General features: G+C 37.7%; 1 protein-coding gene across 1 annotated transcript in view; it reads right to left on the bottom strand.

Annotated features, from left to right (window-relative positions):
- Window positions 1–14996, bottom strand: part of LOC150080278 (cytoplasmic dynein 1 intermediate chain-like) — a 389556-nt gene that overhangs the window by 259620 nt on the left and 114940 nt on the right. The window contains 1 exon segment of the mRNA XM_090380674.1: window positions 11148–11165. Coding sequence (XP_090236800.1) covers window positions 11148–11165 — 18 coding nt within the window.

The raw sequence follows: 14996 nt of genomic DNA on the forward strand, positions 1-14996 counted from the left end.
ATCATCATGGCTCAATGTTTGTGCATAAATCATTATAACCTTTAGCTTGTACCCCTTAGAAATCCTGAGAAGTAGTCTTGACACCCTTGGTGATATACTTTTGAATTCCAAAATGCTGTTTTTTATCTTTATGGACCAAGAAAGTCAACTCCACCTTCGCTCCTTTCACTGTTTCCATTGGTGTACAGCAGATTTACACTTGATAAATTTATAAGTGATTCATTTCTTCTTGTTTCAGCCAAACCGATGATATTCCAATTCACATTTTCTAATTCCTTTTCCAGCTCTAATATCCTGTCTTCACCAATGAGCAATCTTATGTTGTAACAGGCCAAGTTCAGTTTCCGTGCATGGCAGCCTGGTCGTACCCAGAGATCCTTAGCACCCTCTGCTTCCACTGTGATCCTCTTGCTGCCGTAAGAGGAGGCGTGAAAGTCGCTGAGTACTGAGGGCCATTTGTTTCGTTGTGCTGTCATGTGCTGGAAGGTTTGTCTTTTCCTCTTCACACTGATCAACAGCGTCTTGAAGAGAACCACTCTACACATTCGTTGCCACCTAAGTGATGTAACAGGGCTTACCATCAAGAAGGTGTGCGTGAGTGGATTTTAGGGCAACCGGACTTCACTTAACTCTTCTGAAATAGAAAGTTATTGGATCCATCAGTGTTTTAGACTGAGTGTCTGATAACACACAGAATGCCTGTTCACTTCTCTATTAGTGAAGCGGTACTTATTCGAGGTAGTGCAATCATGGTAACTTGTTGTGAAGGATGATCACAGATCACAATATGAGATACAACTAAAACGATGCCTTTTCATTACAAATGTTTCATTTAAGAGCTATCTATGGTGTATCTAAACCAATATTTAATAGTACACTTGAAGACCATATGCTGTTCATAGTTACATCTTTTATAGGTATAAAATAAAGAATTGTATTCTTAAGGGAACTGAAAGAAGTACTAAAAAGTATTATAGTTGTGGATACTAATGATTTAGAACATAAATAAACTGAGGATTTGGTCCAGAAGTATAAGGTTATGTTGCAAGAAAGGTTGTTATGCTTGCATTTCTGCCTGGATATGACAGCATTATCGATTATCTGCAAGGATTATGGGAGAAAATTTTTCTCAGCTTAGCCTACCCTAATTAGTAAAAAAGTTTATATAATATGGATCTGTTTGTTCGAACAGGGAGGCAAATGGTGCAAAAGTAACAGAGGAGACAATAAGGATTCAGAGAAACTGCTAATTGGAGAGGGGATGGCAGATCTATTGGAAACTTTATCAGAGACATGCATCAACATTATATTTGCACCCTCCTCAAGAGAATTCATGAAAGACCTCCATGTAACAAACATCAGAAGAGAAGCTTGTTGTTACCAGAGTATGATCAGGCCCAGGAAGATATAGAATCAGTATGGTGTGAGTTGTCTGGTGGTAATGTAAAGTTGACTGTCAAATGTATGGATAATAAAAATATCTAGAATTCATATTAAAGCACTATATTACCTGGATGAGGTGGCTTTTATGCACTGAAAAAATAATGTGAAACTGTTCAGTATTTCAGAGAACATACAAGAGGCTCTAAAATCATTAATGTGGTTCCCTCTAAATATCCAAATATTATCAAAGATATGATAATACAGGACTCACTAACAGGTAGTAACCACAATGTCATAAATTAAAATAATGTCGAAGGATTTCTGTGGTCAAATGCATAGAGATAGTTTCAGTTGGTGGGGGGGGAGTATAGCTAATTAAGGGCAACCTAATTACTTCTTGGGCTCTATCAACTGAGTGGCAATTTCAGGTTGCTGGATAGAAATGCTCTGTGGGAAACTTTAAACAAATTATCTTGGAAGTCACAACCACACAAGTACAGTATTTGTTTAAGTGGCAAAGTATCACAAAACAAGAATGCCAAAATGAATGACAAGGGAGTTGACAGATCTTATATGAGGTGTAATCAGAAAGGTCAGAGACTGGCTTTTATTCTTAAAATTGCAGATTTGCAGTGATCTGCGATTTGTCATAATGTGCTCAGTGACTTATCTGGACATAGTAACATATGAATCACCTATTTATCTGCAGTCAATCTGCATTAATGCACATTGAATAGAAGTTGTTTTTGTGTATTGTCACATTTTAAAATGTGATGATGTTATTGAGCAGCAAATTTACATCAAATTTTGTTTTTAATTATCGAAAAGTGCAACAGAAACCTTGTTGTTGTTGTTGTTTGTTTGTTTGTTTTTTAGGAGCATTAGCAACTAAGGCCATATTGCTCCGGAAAATGCGGTGGTCATTCCTTGACTTTTACGCATCCTCCGTATTTGGTGGTGACGGTTATTTTGTTATTTTGGTTTTTAGGAGCATTAGCAACTAAGGCCATATTGCTCCGGGATATGCGGTGGTCATTCCCTGACCTTTCCGCACCCTCCATATTTGGTGGTGACGGGCTCGAACCCCGGTCTAATCAAGAAGCGTGTGCTACGCACTGCTGCTCCTTCCCAACTGGCTACGGAGGCGCCAACAGAAACCTATAGAATGTTAAAAGCAGCTGTCAGACAAGACGCTACGACATTTGAAGACTTTTCAGTAGTGCACAAAGTTTAAAGAGAGTCTTAGATCATTTAGATGCTTACTGTCTAAGATGATCCTTATTATGGTATCTTGCAACTTCGAAAACCATTTATTTAATTGTTTGTTCTGATGTGATCAGGAATAATCGTCATTTAACTACCTATAATATTGCTAGTGAAATTAGTATTTCTTATGGAAAATATCAATCAATTTTACTATAGGATCTGGGAATGCAATATATTTCAGTCAAGTTTGTACTATGCATCCTTACTTGATTACAGAGAGCAACAAGTACTTTCATGTCAAAATCTTTGTCAACATGCTGCTGCTGATCCACAGTGTTTCTTCTGTCATTACTGGTGATAAATTGTGGGTATAGAGCAATGACCTGAAAAGAGGGCCCAGTTCCCTTAGTGGAAGAATTCATCTTCTCCATGGCCCAAAAAATATGACAGTTTTATCAAATGTGATGATAATGCTTATTATATTTTTTGGCCCACAGAGCACTGTTTATTATGAATTCACTCTGTGGTTAAATAGTGAACTGAGAATGCTGCAAAACAGTTATTATTAATAGGTGTAGTAACTGCAAATAATACAAGAAAGCAAGCTTATACAGTGTAAGCCAAAAAATAAAAATAGAAAATAAGCCAGCACTTCCCATTTCACCCATCCATCCCTTTTAACAGTTTTGCTAGGTCTCCCTTGAATTTATTCAAACTATGCACCTCTACAATTACAGATGGGAGTTTGTTCCAACAGTCAATCACCCTCTAACTGAAGTCAAATTTAGGAAAATCCAAGCAACCAACCTTCCTCATTTCAAATGTATGCCCCTTGTGTAGTTTCAGAAAGAGGAACAGTTCCATCAGCTTACTCTATCCATTCAAAGCCTTAAACACCACACTGGAGTCAGATCACCTCACAGGCACCTAGACTCCAGACTGCAATTTGCAAAACTGAAGCCTTTCTTGGTCAGAGAACCATTTTTCATCTCTCGCCAATCTTGTTGCTCTTCTTTGCATCCATTCCAACAAAACCACGTCCTTCCTAAAATGAGGCTTCTAGACCCTGTATTTCAGTACTTGAGAGGTGGCCTAACCATTGCCTTATATAATAGGACAATGATCTCCTTCTCTCTGATGTGAAATTAGCAAAATTTCAGAAATTCTGTGCCAATTATACATAATTCTGTTCAAAGGAATTAGCCAGAAAAGAGAAATGGTACTTGCATCGTAACTACAGACTGTGCACTTGGTGCTTTTTGTTCAAGAATTTACCTGTGATATTCTCCCCCTTCCCCTAAGCATAAAATTCCCTTGAAAGATCACAGATTTGCAATGACAGCAGATTATTCAGAATATGTAACAGCAAATTATTCAGAATATGTAACAGCAAATTATTCAGAATAATTCAGAGCATCAACAAAAAAAAAAAAAAAAAATCCCATTTCAATTATCCATTTCATCTAATAGCCCATTTAATTCTTCCTTGAATTTACTTAAGCTATCAACTTCCACAACAACAGATGGAAGTTAGTTCCAGCATTCTCAGCAGTCTGCAGAAGTAGCAATTTGCAGACTTGAAGTGTTTCTTGATAAGAGAAATTGCCTTGTACAATTGTCTCTAGCATGGCAAGAAAAGAAATTGCCATGCTAGAAATTTCCTGTTTATCATTGATAAAACACCATGAGCTGTCCTGGCAGCCAGTCTGTATTGCTCACAGAATTTCATATCCAACCTTACAATTACCCTAGGTCTTTTTCATTTTCCACTACCCTGAATGTAGCATCACACATTTTATTTGCCACTGGGGTTACTGCTACCAATATGCAGTATTTTGCATTTGTCAATGTTAAACTTCAATTGCCATTTCTCAACCCATCTGCCTAACTTTTTTAGCTTCTGTTGCAGTAGCATACTGTCATTGCTGTTATTAACAAACCTGCCAAACGTTGCATCATCTGCAAACTTGGACATTAAGCCTGACATGCCTTCATCAATATCATTGATATACAGAAAACAACAATGTGTCTGTGGAGGGATCCATTAATAACATTGGTGCAGCATAAGCCATAGGCTTCCTTGCACCATGTGGCCATTGGTAATACTAATAATTCCACAGCAAGCAGTGTCCATTGATTACCACACTCTGTCTTCTCCCACTCAACCATCCCTTTATCCATAGCAGCAACTTGCCCTTAATGCCACACTGCTTCAATTTGTACAGCAGTCTTTTATGTTCGGCAGTATCAAAAGCATTCCTGAAATCCAAATATACGATATCAAAATTATTTCTGCATCCAGTTCCTTTGTGACCACATCATAGTATCCAATCAAATTCCTTCAGACAATGTTTCCCCTAAACAAACTCATGCTGCATCTAAACTATAACTGCAGCCTTGTCTAGATGATCCTGCATTACTCCTTTAATCAGTGACTCCATTATTTTTTCTGCGACAGAAGTTAAACTAAAGGTCTGTAATTATTCCTGTCACCATATGATCCCCCCCCATTGTGAATTGGGGATACATTTGCTCATCTCCAGTCCATGAGGACCTCACCTGAATAAGTAACACAGTTAACTTCACAAGTGGGTTGTCATGATTGCAATACCAGGGTACCTGTCCACCCACAGATGAAAGGCCAACAAACCTTGAAACAGTGCCATCTGGGTGGTGGTGCCCACCAAGAATGAGTAACAATAGTCTTCTCTATTAGTGAAGCATTACTTATTCGAGACAGTGCAATACACGGTAACTCGTGAAGGATGATCACAATATGAGATACAACTAAAATGCTGCCTTTACACTACGAATGTATCATTTAAGAGCTATCTACAACACCAATATTTAATAGTATAATTTTAAAGTCTTATGGTATTATTTAGTACCATTATTAGTATCGGTAAGGGTATCCAATCCACGTCAAATATGAAGTTCACTGAGCAGTGCAGACGGGCTGCCAGGGCAAGTCATGGAGTCTTGTCAATGATATATAGGAATTTTGCTAGCTGGGACAGGGAGGTGATTATCCCGTTATACAAGGCAATGGTCAGGCCGCACCTAGAGTACTGTGTACAGGTCTGGAGACTTTTAGGAAGGATGTAGAGTTGCAAGAACAGGTACAAAGAAGGGCAACACGATTGGTGAGGAAAACAAAGAATTGCTCTTGGTAAGAGCAAAGGATTGCTCTTACCAAGCAAAGAGCAAAGGATTGCTCTTACCAAGCAAAGAGCAAAGGATTGCTCTTACCAAGAAAGGCTTAAGTTCTGCAAATTGCAGCACCTGGAGAGTAGGCACCTGCGAGGTGATCTGATTCAGGTGTAAAGGATTTGAATGGGTTGAGCAAGCTGAATGCTGATGGGATTCTTCCTCTTTGAACCTGATTTTAAATTTTAAAATCAGGTTTGAATTTCCTCAATTTGAAACTGAGGGGGCACAGTTTCAAATTGCTGCCTTTAGCCAGCGGGTAGTTGATTGATGGAACAGACTTCCATCTTTTGTTGTGGAAGCTGATAACCTAAATAAATTTAAGGCTGAGCTGGACAGGCATTTGGAATGAATGGAGGGGTGAAATGGGAGAGTTTTTTTTTTTTTTTTTTGACTGAAGCTACATAAGAACTGAGGGATCTAGATTAAACTATTTATGCCATAATCAGTTATAACATGTTATGCCAGGTACAACTAGTTAAAATTAATACGAAAGTCAAAAAAATATTTTTAACGAAGTGTAATTAATCAAAAACATGCACAAAACAAATGCAGAAATACATATTTCAGTCATACATCAAGTCTATAAGTGAATTTTACAATTAGAAATGTGACTCAAAATTTTCTCAACCTATTTAAACATTTTGTGATCTAACATTATCACATAAGGTCTAACTTTTTTTTGCTATGTGTTACCTCAAATTAAGTGAAACTTGGATTAACAAGACTTGTCAATCTAAGTTTCTTTTGGTCTAAGGCACACTGCCATGTGCTTGCTCAGTAATCATGATTATTTTATGTTGAGTATGTTCTTATTTTTAACACTGCCTAAAACAGCAGCAATTTAATTAATCAGTTAATTACTGTATTATTATTTTTTAAAGATTACTGTAGGATAATGTATTATTATTTATATACAATAATGGAGTCAGTCATAATACAGTGGATTCCGGTTATTTGGGCCACTGGTTAATCGGGGAAGCCGTTTATTTCGGGAAAATCTTAAAAAACAGAACCCAATCGAGAAAATATCCAGGGTTTGCTTTGCTTAATTGGGACAACATGCCATTTAATCGGGGCAGGAAACCGCAGCACTGGAGATTACTCTCCGATTGTCTCCGACCGTAACACATGGTTCGGTCGGATTTCTGGAGGTCACAACCATAAAACAATAAAAACAATTAGGAGTCACCTGTTTATTGGGCTTTTCTGTTAGTGCAATCTATCATAAACGGATAGTAAATTCGATCTCTTTGAATTTGAGATAATACCGACAGCTGGAATTCTGTGGGTTATTATGGTGAAATGTGTTTACACTTCCATGAACTCTTCAATCATATACAAAATTAATTTTCAGAATCCAGAATCTTCTCTTCATTCCTATTTTTAAAGCTTCATAACTTGTTACTCCGTTCTCACTTGCGCATATTGTGTTACTTGCAATTTGTGTGTGCTGTGTTCTTTGTTATTGATTGCTTATCTTTTTACTATTTTAAATTTTAACCCCCACCCACAAATGTCAGTGAACAGAAATGTCAACTAGTTAGTATATACATATTACAGTAAGTATCAATTATTCCGATTATCACGTATATTCTTCCGATTTTCACATATCATTTAATTTTTTAATTGGTAAGGTAATAAAGGGTAAATTTGTGCTTAATATAGCTTTACTTTTATAGCCCGTGGATAATATTCCTCCTATTTTCGCTAATTAGAATCGCTGTTTAATAGAATTAAAATTCAATTCACAAACATGATCACAATGACCGGCAATTATTACACACATCGTATAGTGAACGGTACTTTACTATGGTGAGTCCATCGTAACGTGATTTGATTATACAGTGAACCAATTGTAAAGCGGGGTCCATTATATTTTTAACTACTTATGTGAAACTCCGGATAATTGGGGCTGCCGCTTAATCGGGCCAAAATGCACTAGTCCCGATGTGTCCCAAATAACTGGAATCGACTGTACTATCATAAAGACTTATACTTGTATCAGGTTTTTGTCAGGTAAAATGAGCCAGTGATTAGCTATTCAAACCAGGTGCCACTCCAGCTTGAGGTCCATTTATATGGAGACTGCAGTCTACACATGATGTGTGGACTGTGTAGCATGATTTACATTTCACATTACTCTGTCACTGCTTCTGCTCAATACCCAGTGACAGGCACTGACTAGAATTGTGAAGTTACTGATTGGGTTGTTGGGCAGCTGTGCGGCCATTTATCAAATATAATCCAGTCTTTCTGATAGTAGTTTGTCCTACACAATATCTGTTCTCTAGCATAATTTGTTCTCTTGTGAGATTAGCAAAGGTGACTTTTATAATCCCTGTACAATACATTTCAATTTCCAAAGTCTGAGAGTCATTAACGGCTGTCTAACAGACTTTGGGTGGAGAGCAGCTTTACGTTATCTATATACAGTCAGTCCTCGTATAGCACGATAGTTGTGTTCCTAGAAACTCTCGTGCAATGCAAAATCGTGCAATATAAACAACAGGCCCTATGGGAAAAATAGGGTTAGATACCGACCACCCAAGATTGAACACACATTTGTAACCAAAACATTACCAAACACAATAAATAATCGTAATAAAATACGTAAGTATTTTATTACGACTATTACGTAATAAAATATTGCTACTGCTTTTGCTTCTATCGTAAGCAAACTTGTTCTTTGTTTGATTTTCTATCGAAACAGATGACAGCCGTTCCATCTCTTCCAATTCTTTGTGTCTTAATCTAATGGATTTTAATTACACTTTGAGTTGTTCCTGCTATGAAAGTTTTTATTTTCTCTGCATTCTTTGTAATTCTCGGCGGTGCCTCATTTAGGGCTGTAGCACGTGCAATATCACATGGTCTTTAATTTCGCTCAAAGCGTTTCACAATTTCATATTTTTTCTCTATCGATAGAGGCGGACTGGCCATAAGCCTTGCCGGGGAAACCCCGGTGGGCCAGAGGCCGGTGTGATTTTGGCCATAAACCATACGTAGTATGAGGCCACTATGAATTTTCCCGGGTAAGAATTTTTGACCCAGTCCGTCTCTGTTTATCGATATTGCTTTTCTTTTTCTCTCTGAATCTGCAGTGTCTTCACCAGGGCACTTCCTTTTCACACCTTTTAAGTATTTTACTCATTTTTAGGGAATAAAGCACAATTACAAAACAAGACCGCCTCCGTAGCCGAGTGGCCAGGAGCAGGAGTGCAGTAGCACACGCTCTTTGAGTAGACCGGGGTTCAAGCCCCTGACTGCTGAATACGGTCGATCTGCCAACTCGCACTGGACCAAGCATGGCAGATTATGGTCCATTTCCCTCAGCATGAATTGTTGAGGAGGCTTCCATCCTGCAGTGGGTTGATAATGGCTGCACTTTACTTTTATTACAAAACGAGGAGGCACGCTTGATACACATAAACAAAGCTGCGCACGTGTAGCAACTGAATAAACAACATTGTAAAGGCAGAGATACACTATTAACACCTCAAATTTTACTAAAGCACATTTCTGGGGGTTATTACCATAAAACAATAAAAACAATTTCCAGTTGCGTTTCTGCTAGTTATTTTGTTATTTGGTTTTTAGGAGCATTAACATCTAAGGCCATATTGCTCTGGGATATGCGTGGTCATTCCCTGACCTTTCCGCATTTGGTGGTGACGGGCTCGAACCCCGGTCTAATCAAGAAGCGTGTGCTACGCACTGCTGCTTCTTCCCACCTGGCTACGGAGGTGCCTGCGTTTCTGCTAGTGGAATCTGTTATAAACTGGTAGTAAACTCGATCTAATTGCATTTGTGATTATACGGATAGCTGGAATTGTGTGGGTTTTTACGTTATTATGGTGAAATGTGTTTCCCCTTCACTGATATAAAAAATATAAATACATTTTCAGAATCTTCTCTTCATTCCTATCGGTGTTGCGTTCGGTTGGGGTGATTCTGCGTTCGACTGCCATTTCTTGTAAACACAAAGGCGAATCATGCATAAGCGAATTCGGTTCGTGTTATATAAGATATCGTTCCCCTATTTAAAATCGTATATGATCGAATTCGTGTAGTGTAAACACGTGTTATACGAGGACTGACTGTACACTGTTTTTTTTTTAACATTTAACATGGTGATCCAATTGTTTCGCTATTCTGACAAATGAACATATCCACAATATCACATCCTATAACATCTATTTGAAATGCCTTTTCATCATTCCATTCTATCTTTCAAAATACCTGTCCCTGAGTCTGCTATCCTTTGCCTTTGGCCAGCGGGTGGTTGGTTGGTGGAACCGACTTCCGTCACTTGTTGTTGAAGTTGATAGCCTAAACAAATTTAAGGCTCAACTGGACAGGTATTTCGAACGAACGGAGGGGTGAAATGGGAGTGGTGTGTTTTTTGTTTTTTTTTTGGCTGATGCTGAATAAGCTTGCTTTCTTGCATCATATGCCTCTACTAATGCTAATGCTAATCCTTTTTATATACTCTGCAAATCTAGTGCTGCCACCTATCTGCTGGTCAGGGCAGAAATATATGTTGGAGGGTGGTGTGCTTATAGCTGTTCACAAAATTAAACAACATATTTCTAAGTTAGTCTTTACCTCATACATATTTCCAACTGAACTATTAAACTGTATGAACTATTAAACTATATTATCAAAATGTATGATTTACATTAGTAAATCATACATTTTAACTTATGTTGGAAGGCCAGATGAACCACTGTAATTCTTAATGCATTATTATACAGTATGCATATGTACAAAAATAATAGACCAGACCAGTGCTTTTCAATCTTTTTTTGATTGTGGAATGCTTTTGCAAAGCCAAATTTTTCACACGAAACCCATGCAATGGCTTTAAAAACACATTTTTAAAGCCATTGCAAAACTGTAGGGTCCTAAAGAACACAGACTCAAAACCACTGTATTATGGTGATAAATTATCAATAATGATAAACAATAGTAAAGTTCAAGTTTTAAGTGCTCTTTCTAGGAGACTGTCCGAACACCACTGAGGTGCTCAATAAATATGTTACTTAATGGAAGGGAAAAGAACTTAAAACATAAATGTCACATTTTTAAAATCTACCTCTCTTAATTCATCATAGCTGTGCATTTTTTTTACAGAAAGATGATTCTGATAACTCAAAGAATTCTTGAAAATTCTAACATAGTTTTACATCAAAATTTTTGATATAAAAACATTATAGAATAAATAATGTCTATGTGAAAACATTATAGAATAAATTTTTACATGCAATCCATAAAACAGCAAGAACTATTTCCTTTGAATACCAAAAATAAGATAAGTACTTTAAAAAGAGTATATAAATGCAACATACCTTCATCCCAATGAATAACTTTGTAAAATAAGGACTGCAATTTATTAAAATGTCTTATGCATAAGCGCAAGCAGCACAGATAAACACAACACACACACACAGACATACACACAATTAATAAAAAGTACAATGAAAGTCCACTATAGCAAGTTAAGAAAATCAAAACACACTCATAACAATTCTCATCATACCCAAATTATAAGTTAAAAAATTCAGAAAATAAGAAAATCAAAATCTGGTGTATACTCATTTCCCATCTTCAACCATTATAATTAAAGTGACCATGTGTACTAATTTCAGAACACTGGTCCTGGTGTTCCTAGAGGCATCACAATTATATAAGTGTTGCAACTGGCAACAATGCAGAATAATACAGATGGTGTACACTTTTGTGATGTTTATTTGGATTAAAAAAATCTTTATTAGCTATAAGTATGAAATAAAATGTGGTTTTGTGACAAATAATTTAAATAGAAGGAAAGCAGACCTAAATAATGAATTTTGTCAGCTTATCTGTGTCATAGGGCAGCCCCCCCATTGCTCATGCTCAGTAGCCACTAGCCATTTGGCCAAATTTCTTAACTTAAGGGTGAATAAGGTTATAAATAATTTAAAGGAACCCTGAATTATTATCATTTATGGCTCACAGAATAGTGATATAAATTCAATACTAATTTATAGAAAAAATTTGGTTTTATTATGAAAATAAGATTTAAAAGATGAACATATTGTGCAATGCAGTACTTCTGGAATGAAACTTTCTAATGCTCATGGCATTTGGCCTGTCAAGGGCTACTATCAAGGGTGCTTGCAACTCACTTTGGCCTCAAGATATGGCAGTTCTTTTTCAGTTAAGATGCATTTTCACTACTGATAAACAAAGATGTACGGTTTATTTTTTTAAACTATTTTTTGCTTTTATGGACACAATTTTTCACTTTCAAAATTGGATATCTCATTAAAATGCAGCCATGTTATAACAAAGCGTCAGAGTTTGGTTGGTTACAGAAAATCTGGTCACTTTAATTATAATAACAACCTTGGTTGCAATCAAACAAGAGAATAATAAAATGAATATAAATGATGTAATATCACACATATAATGTTAAAAAATCACTACAGAACTATCAGTGATATTTCACAGTACTTCGTTCATAGCAGTGAATTACAACAGTAGTGTGAGTGGCATCGGTTTAATTGTATCTCCTATTATACCATGATATTGCACTACCTTGAATAAGTAATGCTTTGCCAATGGAGAAGACTATTGTTACTTATTCTCGGTGGATACCACCACCATCCAGATAGCACTGTTTCAAGGATTATTGGCGTACCATCGGTAGGTGGTTGCAATCATGCCAATCCAGTTATGAAGTATAACTGGAAAAATATACATTACTAGTACAAAAGTACCCTAAAGGTTAGCCGATCTAAGGAACAGGTGTATCTGTGTTACAATAGTGTGTGGTCTTTGGGAGAATGGTATAACTGTCCCATTTTGATGAACACTCCCCCCCCCATATTTGTATGCTCATAACTTTATGAAAAATGCAAATGTGGTGTGTGTGTGCAATTTAATAAATTTAACAGACAATTAAATAACCACATTTTGAAGGGATATGCTGTTACCTATGGTAAAAAAACAATAAAACATTTAACAATATAATAGTAGCTCACGGCTGTTATATTTTCATGCTAAGTGACAAAAGAAGTGTAACCTGATATGTTAGAGAACAAGATGTTTGCAACCACTTTCAATAAGCTGGGAAAGTAATGAGAACAGTTTCAGCAAGATGGCACACCTGCTCATTACAGCCATGTAATCTGAGAATAGCTGAATGAAAAATTCCCTTAACAATGAAATGCAAGGATCAGTGGAATGGCCTCCTACATTATGTATTACGAATGACCTCTACATTATGCCTTTGGACTTTTACCTTTCAGGCCATCTCAAAAGCAAATAGACTGTTTGCTGAACAATAGATAAACATGCACCAAGATTCCAAAAAAATGTATGCAAGAAGCACCAGAACCTGTACATTGCTTACACTGACTACTGCAAAGCCATCGACTCCATGCCTCATAGCTGGGTAACAGCGAAGCTGAAGATCTACAAAGTCAATCTGACAGTTATTTGGTTTTTTTTAGGAGCATTAGCAACTAAGGCCACATTGTTCCAGAGATATGCGGTGGTCATTCCCTGACCTTGCCGCATCCTCCGTATTTGGTGGTCACGGGCTCAAACTCCGGTCTAATCAAGAAGCGTGTGCCACGCACTGCTGCTCCTGCCCACCTGGCTATGGAGGCGCCCAATCTGACAGTGTCAGATTGGGCGCCTCCATAAAAACATCACAACCAAACCAATCCCAATCAGGAAAGGAACCTTTCAAGGAGATGCCCTGAACCAACTGTAGTTCTGTCTAGCATTCAATCAGCTATCCATCATGCTGAACAACAGCATGGACATACCCTCAAAGAAGGAAGGAACAACCTGTACACCCTCTCCCACCTGATATAAATGGATGACATCAAGCTCTACATAGAAACAAAGAAGCAACTCCAATGGCTACTCTGGATCACCAAAGAATTCAGCAATGACATTAGGATGGAATTTGGACTAGAGAAAAGCAAGATTCACATATTGCATCAGGGAAAATTAGTCAACCAAAACTACCGGATGCAGACTGGTAAAGAGATCAAAGGCATAACAGGGGGAAGAGACCCACAAATACCTGGGGATGATGATGCAGGCTCAGCTGCTAGATCTCCTTGTGCTAGAGCACAAGGAGATCAATGCCTGCCTGACCAAAAATTATCATCAGAGACTCAGATGGTTGATAAAAGCAAAGCTGAATGGAGGGAACACAGTTAAAGCAATAAACACCTATGCAGTACCAGTGCTAACATACTACTTCAGGATCATAAAATGGACTAATATTGACTTGGAGGAGATTACAAAAATGGCAAGGAACCACCTGAAGTCGGCCACGGAGAGAAGTGAAGAGACTGACCATAGCTCAGAAAGGAGGATGGGGCTTAACAAACCCCATCAAGCAACAGAAGAAAGTGATTGAAAATCTGAAGGATTACTACCAGAAAAATACAGTGCCACTCCACCAGGCTATAAGGAAGATTGACAAGTGGCATAACCCACCCAACCTAAACGAGAACTCTTCCGCCCAGACGGAAGAAATGAAGATAGAAAGATGGGCAAAGAAGACATGCTATGGCAATCGCTACTATTACCTCCACCAAGCACACAGAGATAAAATAGCTTCCAATGCATGGCTCACAAGCAAGGCACTCTTCCCCAAGACTGAAGGATTCATGCTCGCCATTCCAAAACCAAGTAATCAACACTGGAAAATATAGGAAATACATCACCAAGGAAGCAAGAGTGATAGATAACACACATTGACAAAGCCACCTGGCCTCAGAAACAATCAAAAACATCACCCAGATGGAATACACTCACAGACACGACCAGGTCAACAGGAAAATACATCAGAAGATAGCAAGGAAATAGCAGTTGATCAAACAAAGTGTACTGTATTATATGAACCCCCTAAAGACCCCAACTCGCAAGCTGTATTGGGACCACACCATAATAACGGACAAGGCAACCCCACACAATAGACTGAACATAACCCTCATTGACAAGAAGGAAAAGGCTAACTAACTGATCGACATAGCAGTGCCCAGCAACCTCCAGAAAACCTAAGAGGAAAAGATTGGGATGTACACAGACATAAGACAGGAAGTCAAAGAGATTTGGTATATTCAACAAGTAACCATCATCCCGATAACTGTGCCAAACACCAGTATGATACCAAATACCCTACATGAGAG

This window comes from Mastigoproctus giganteus, chromosome 9 (genome assembly GCF_048544385.1).
Source record: "Mastigoproctus giganteus isolate SK-2022 chromosome 9, ASM4854438v1, whole genome shotgun sequence".
In the NCBI taxonomy this organism is placed as follows: Eukaryota; Metazoa; Arthropoda; class Arachnida; order Uropygi; family Thelyphonidae; genus Mastigoproctus; species Mastigoproctus giganteus.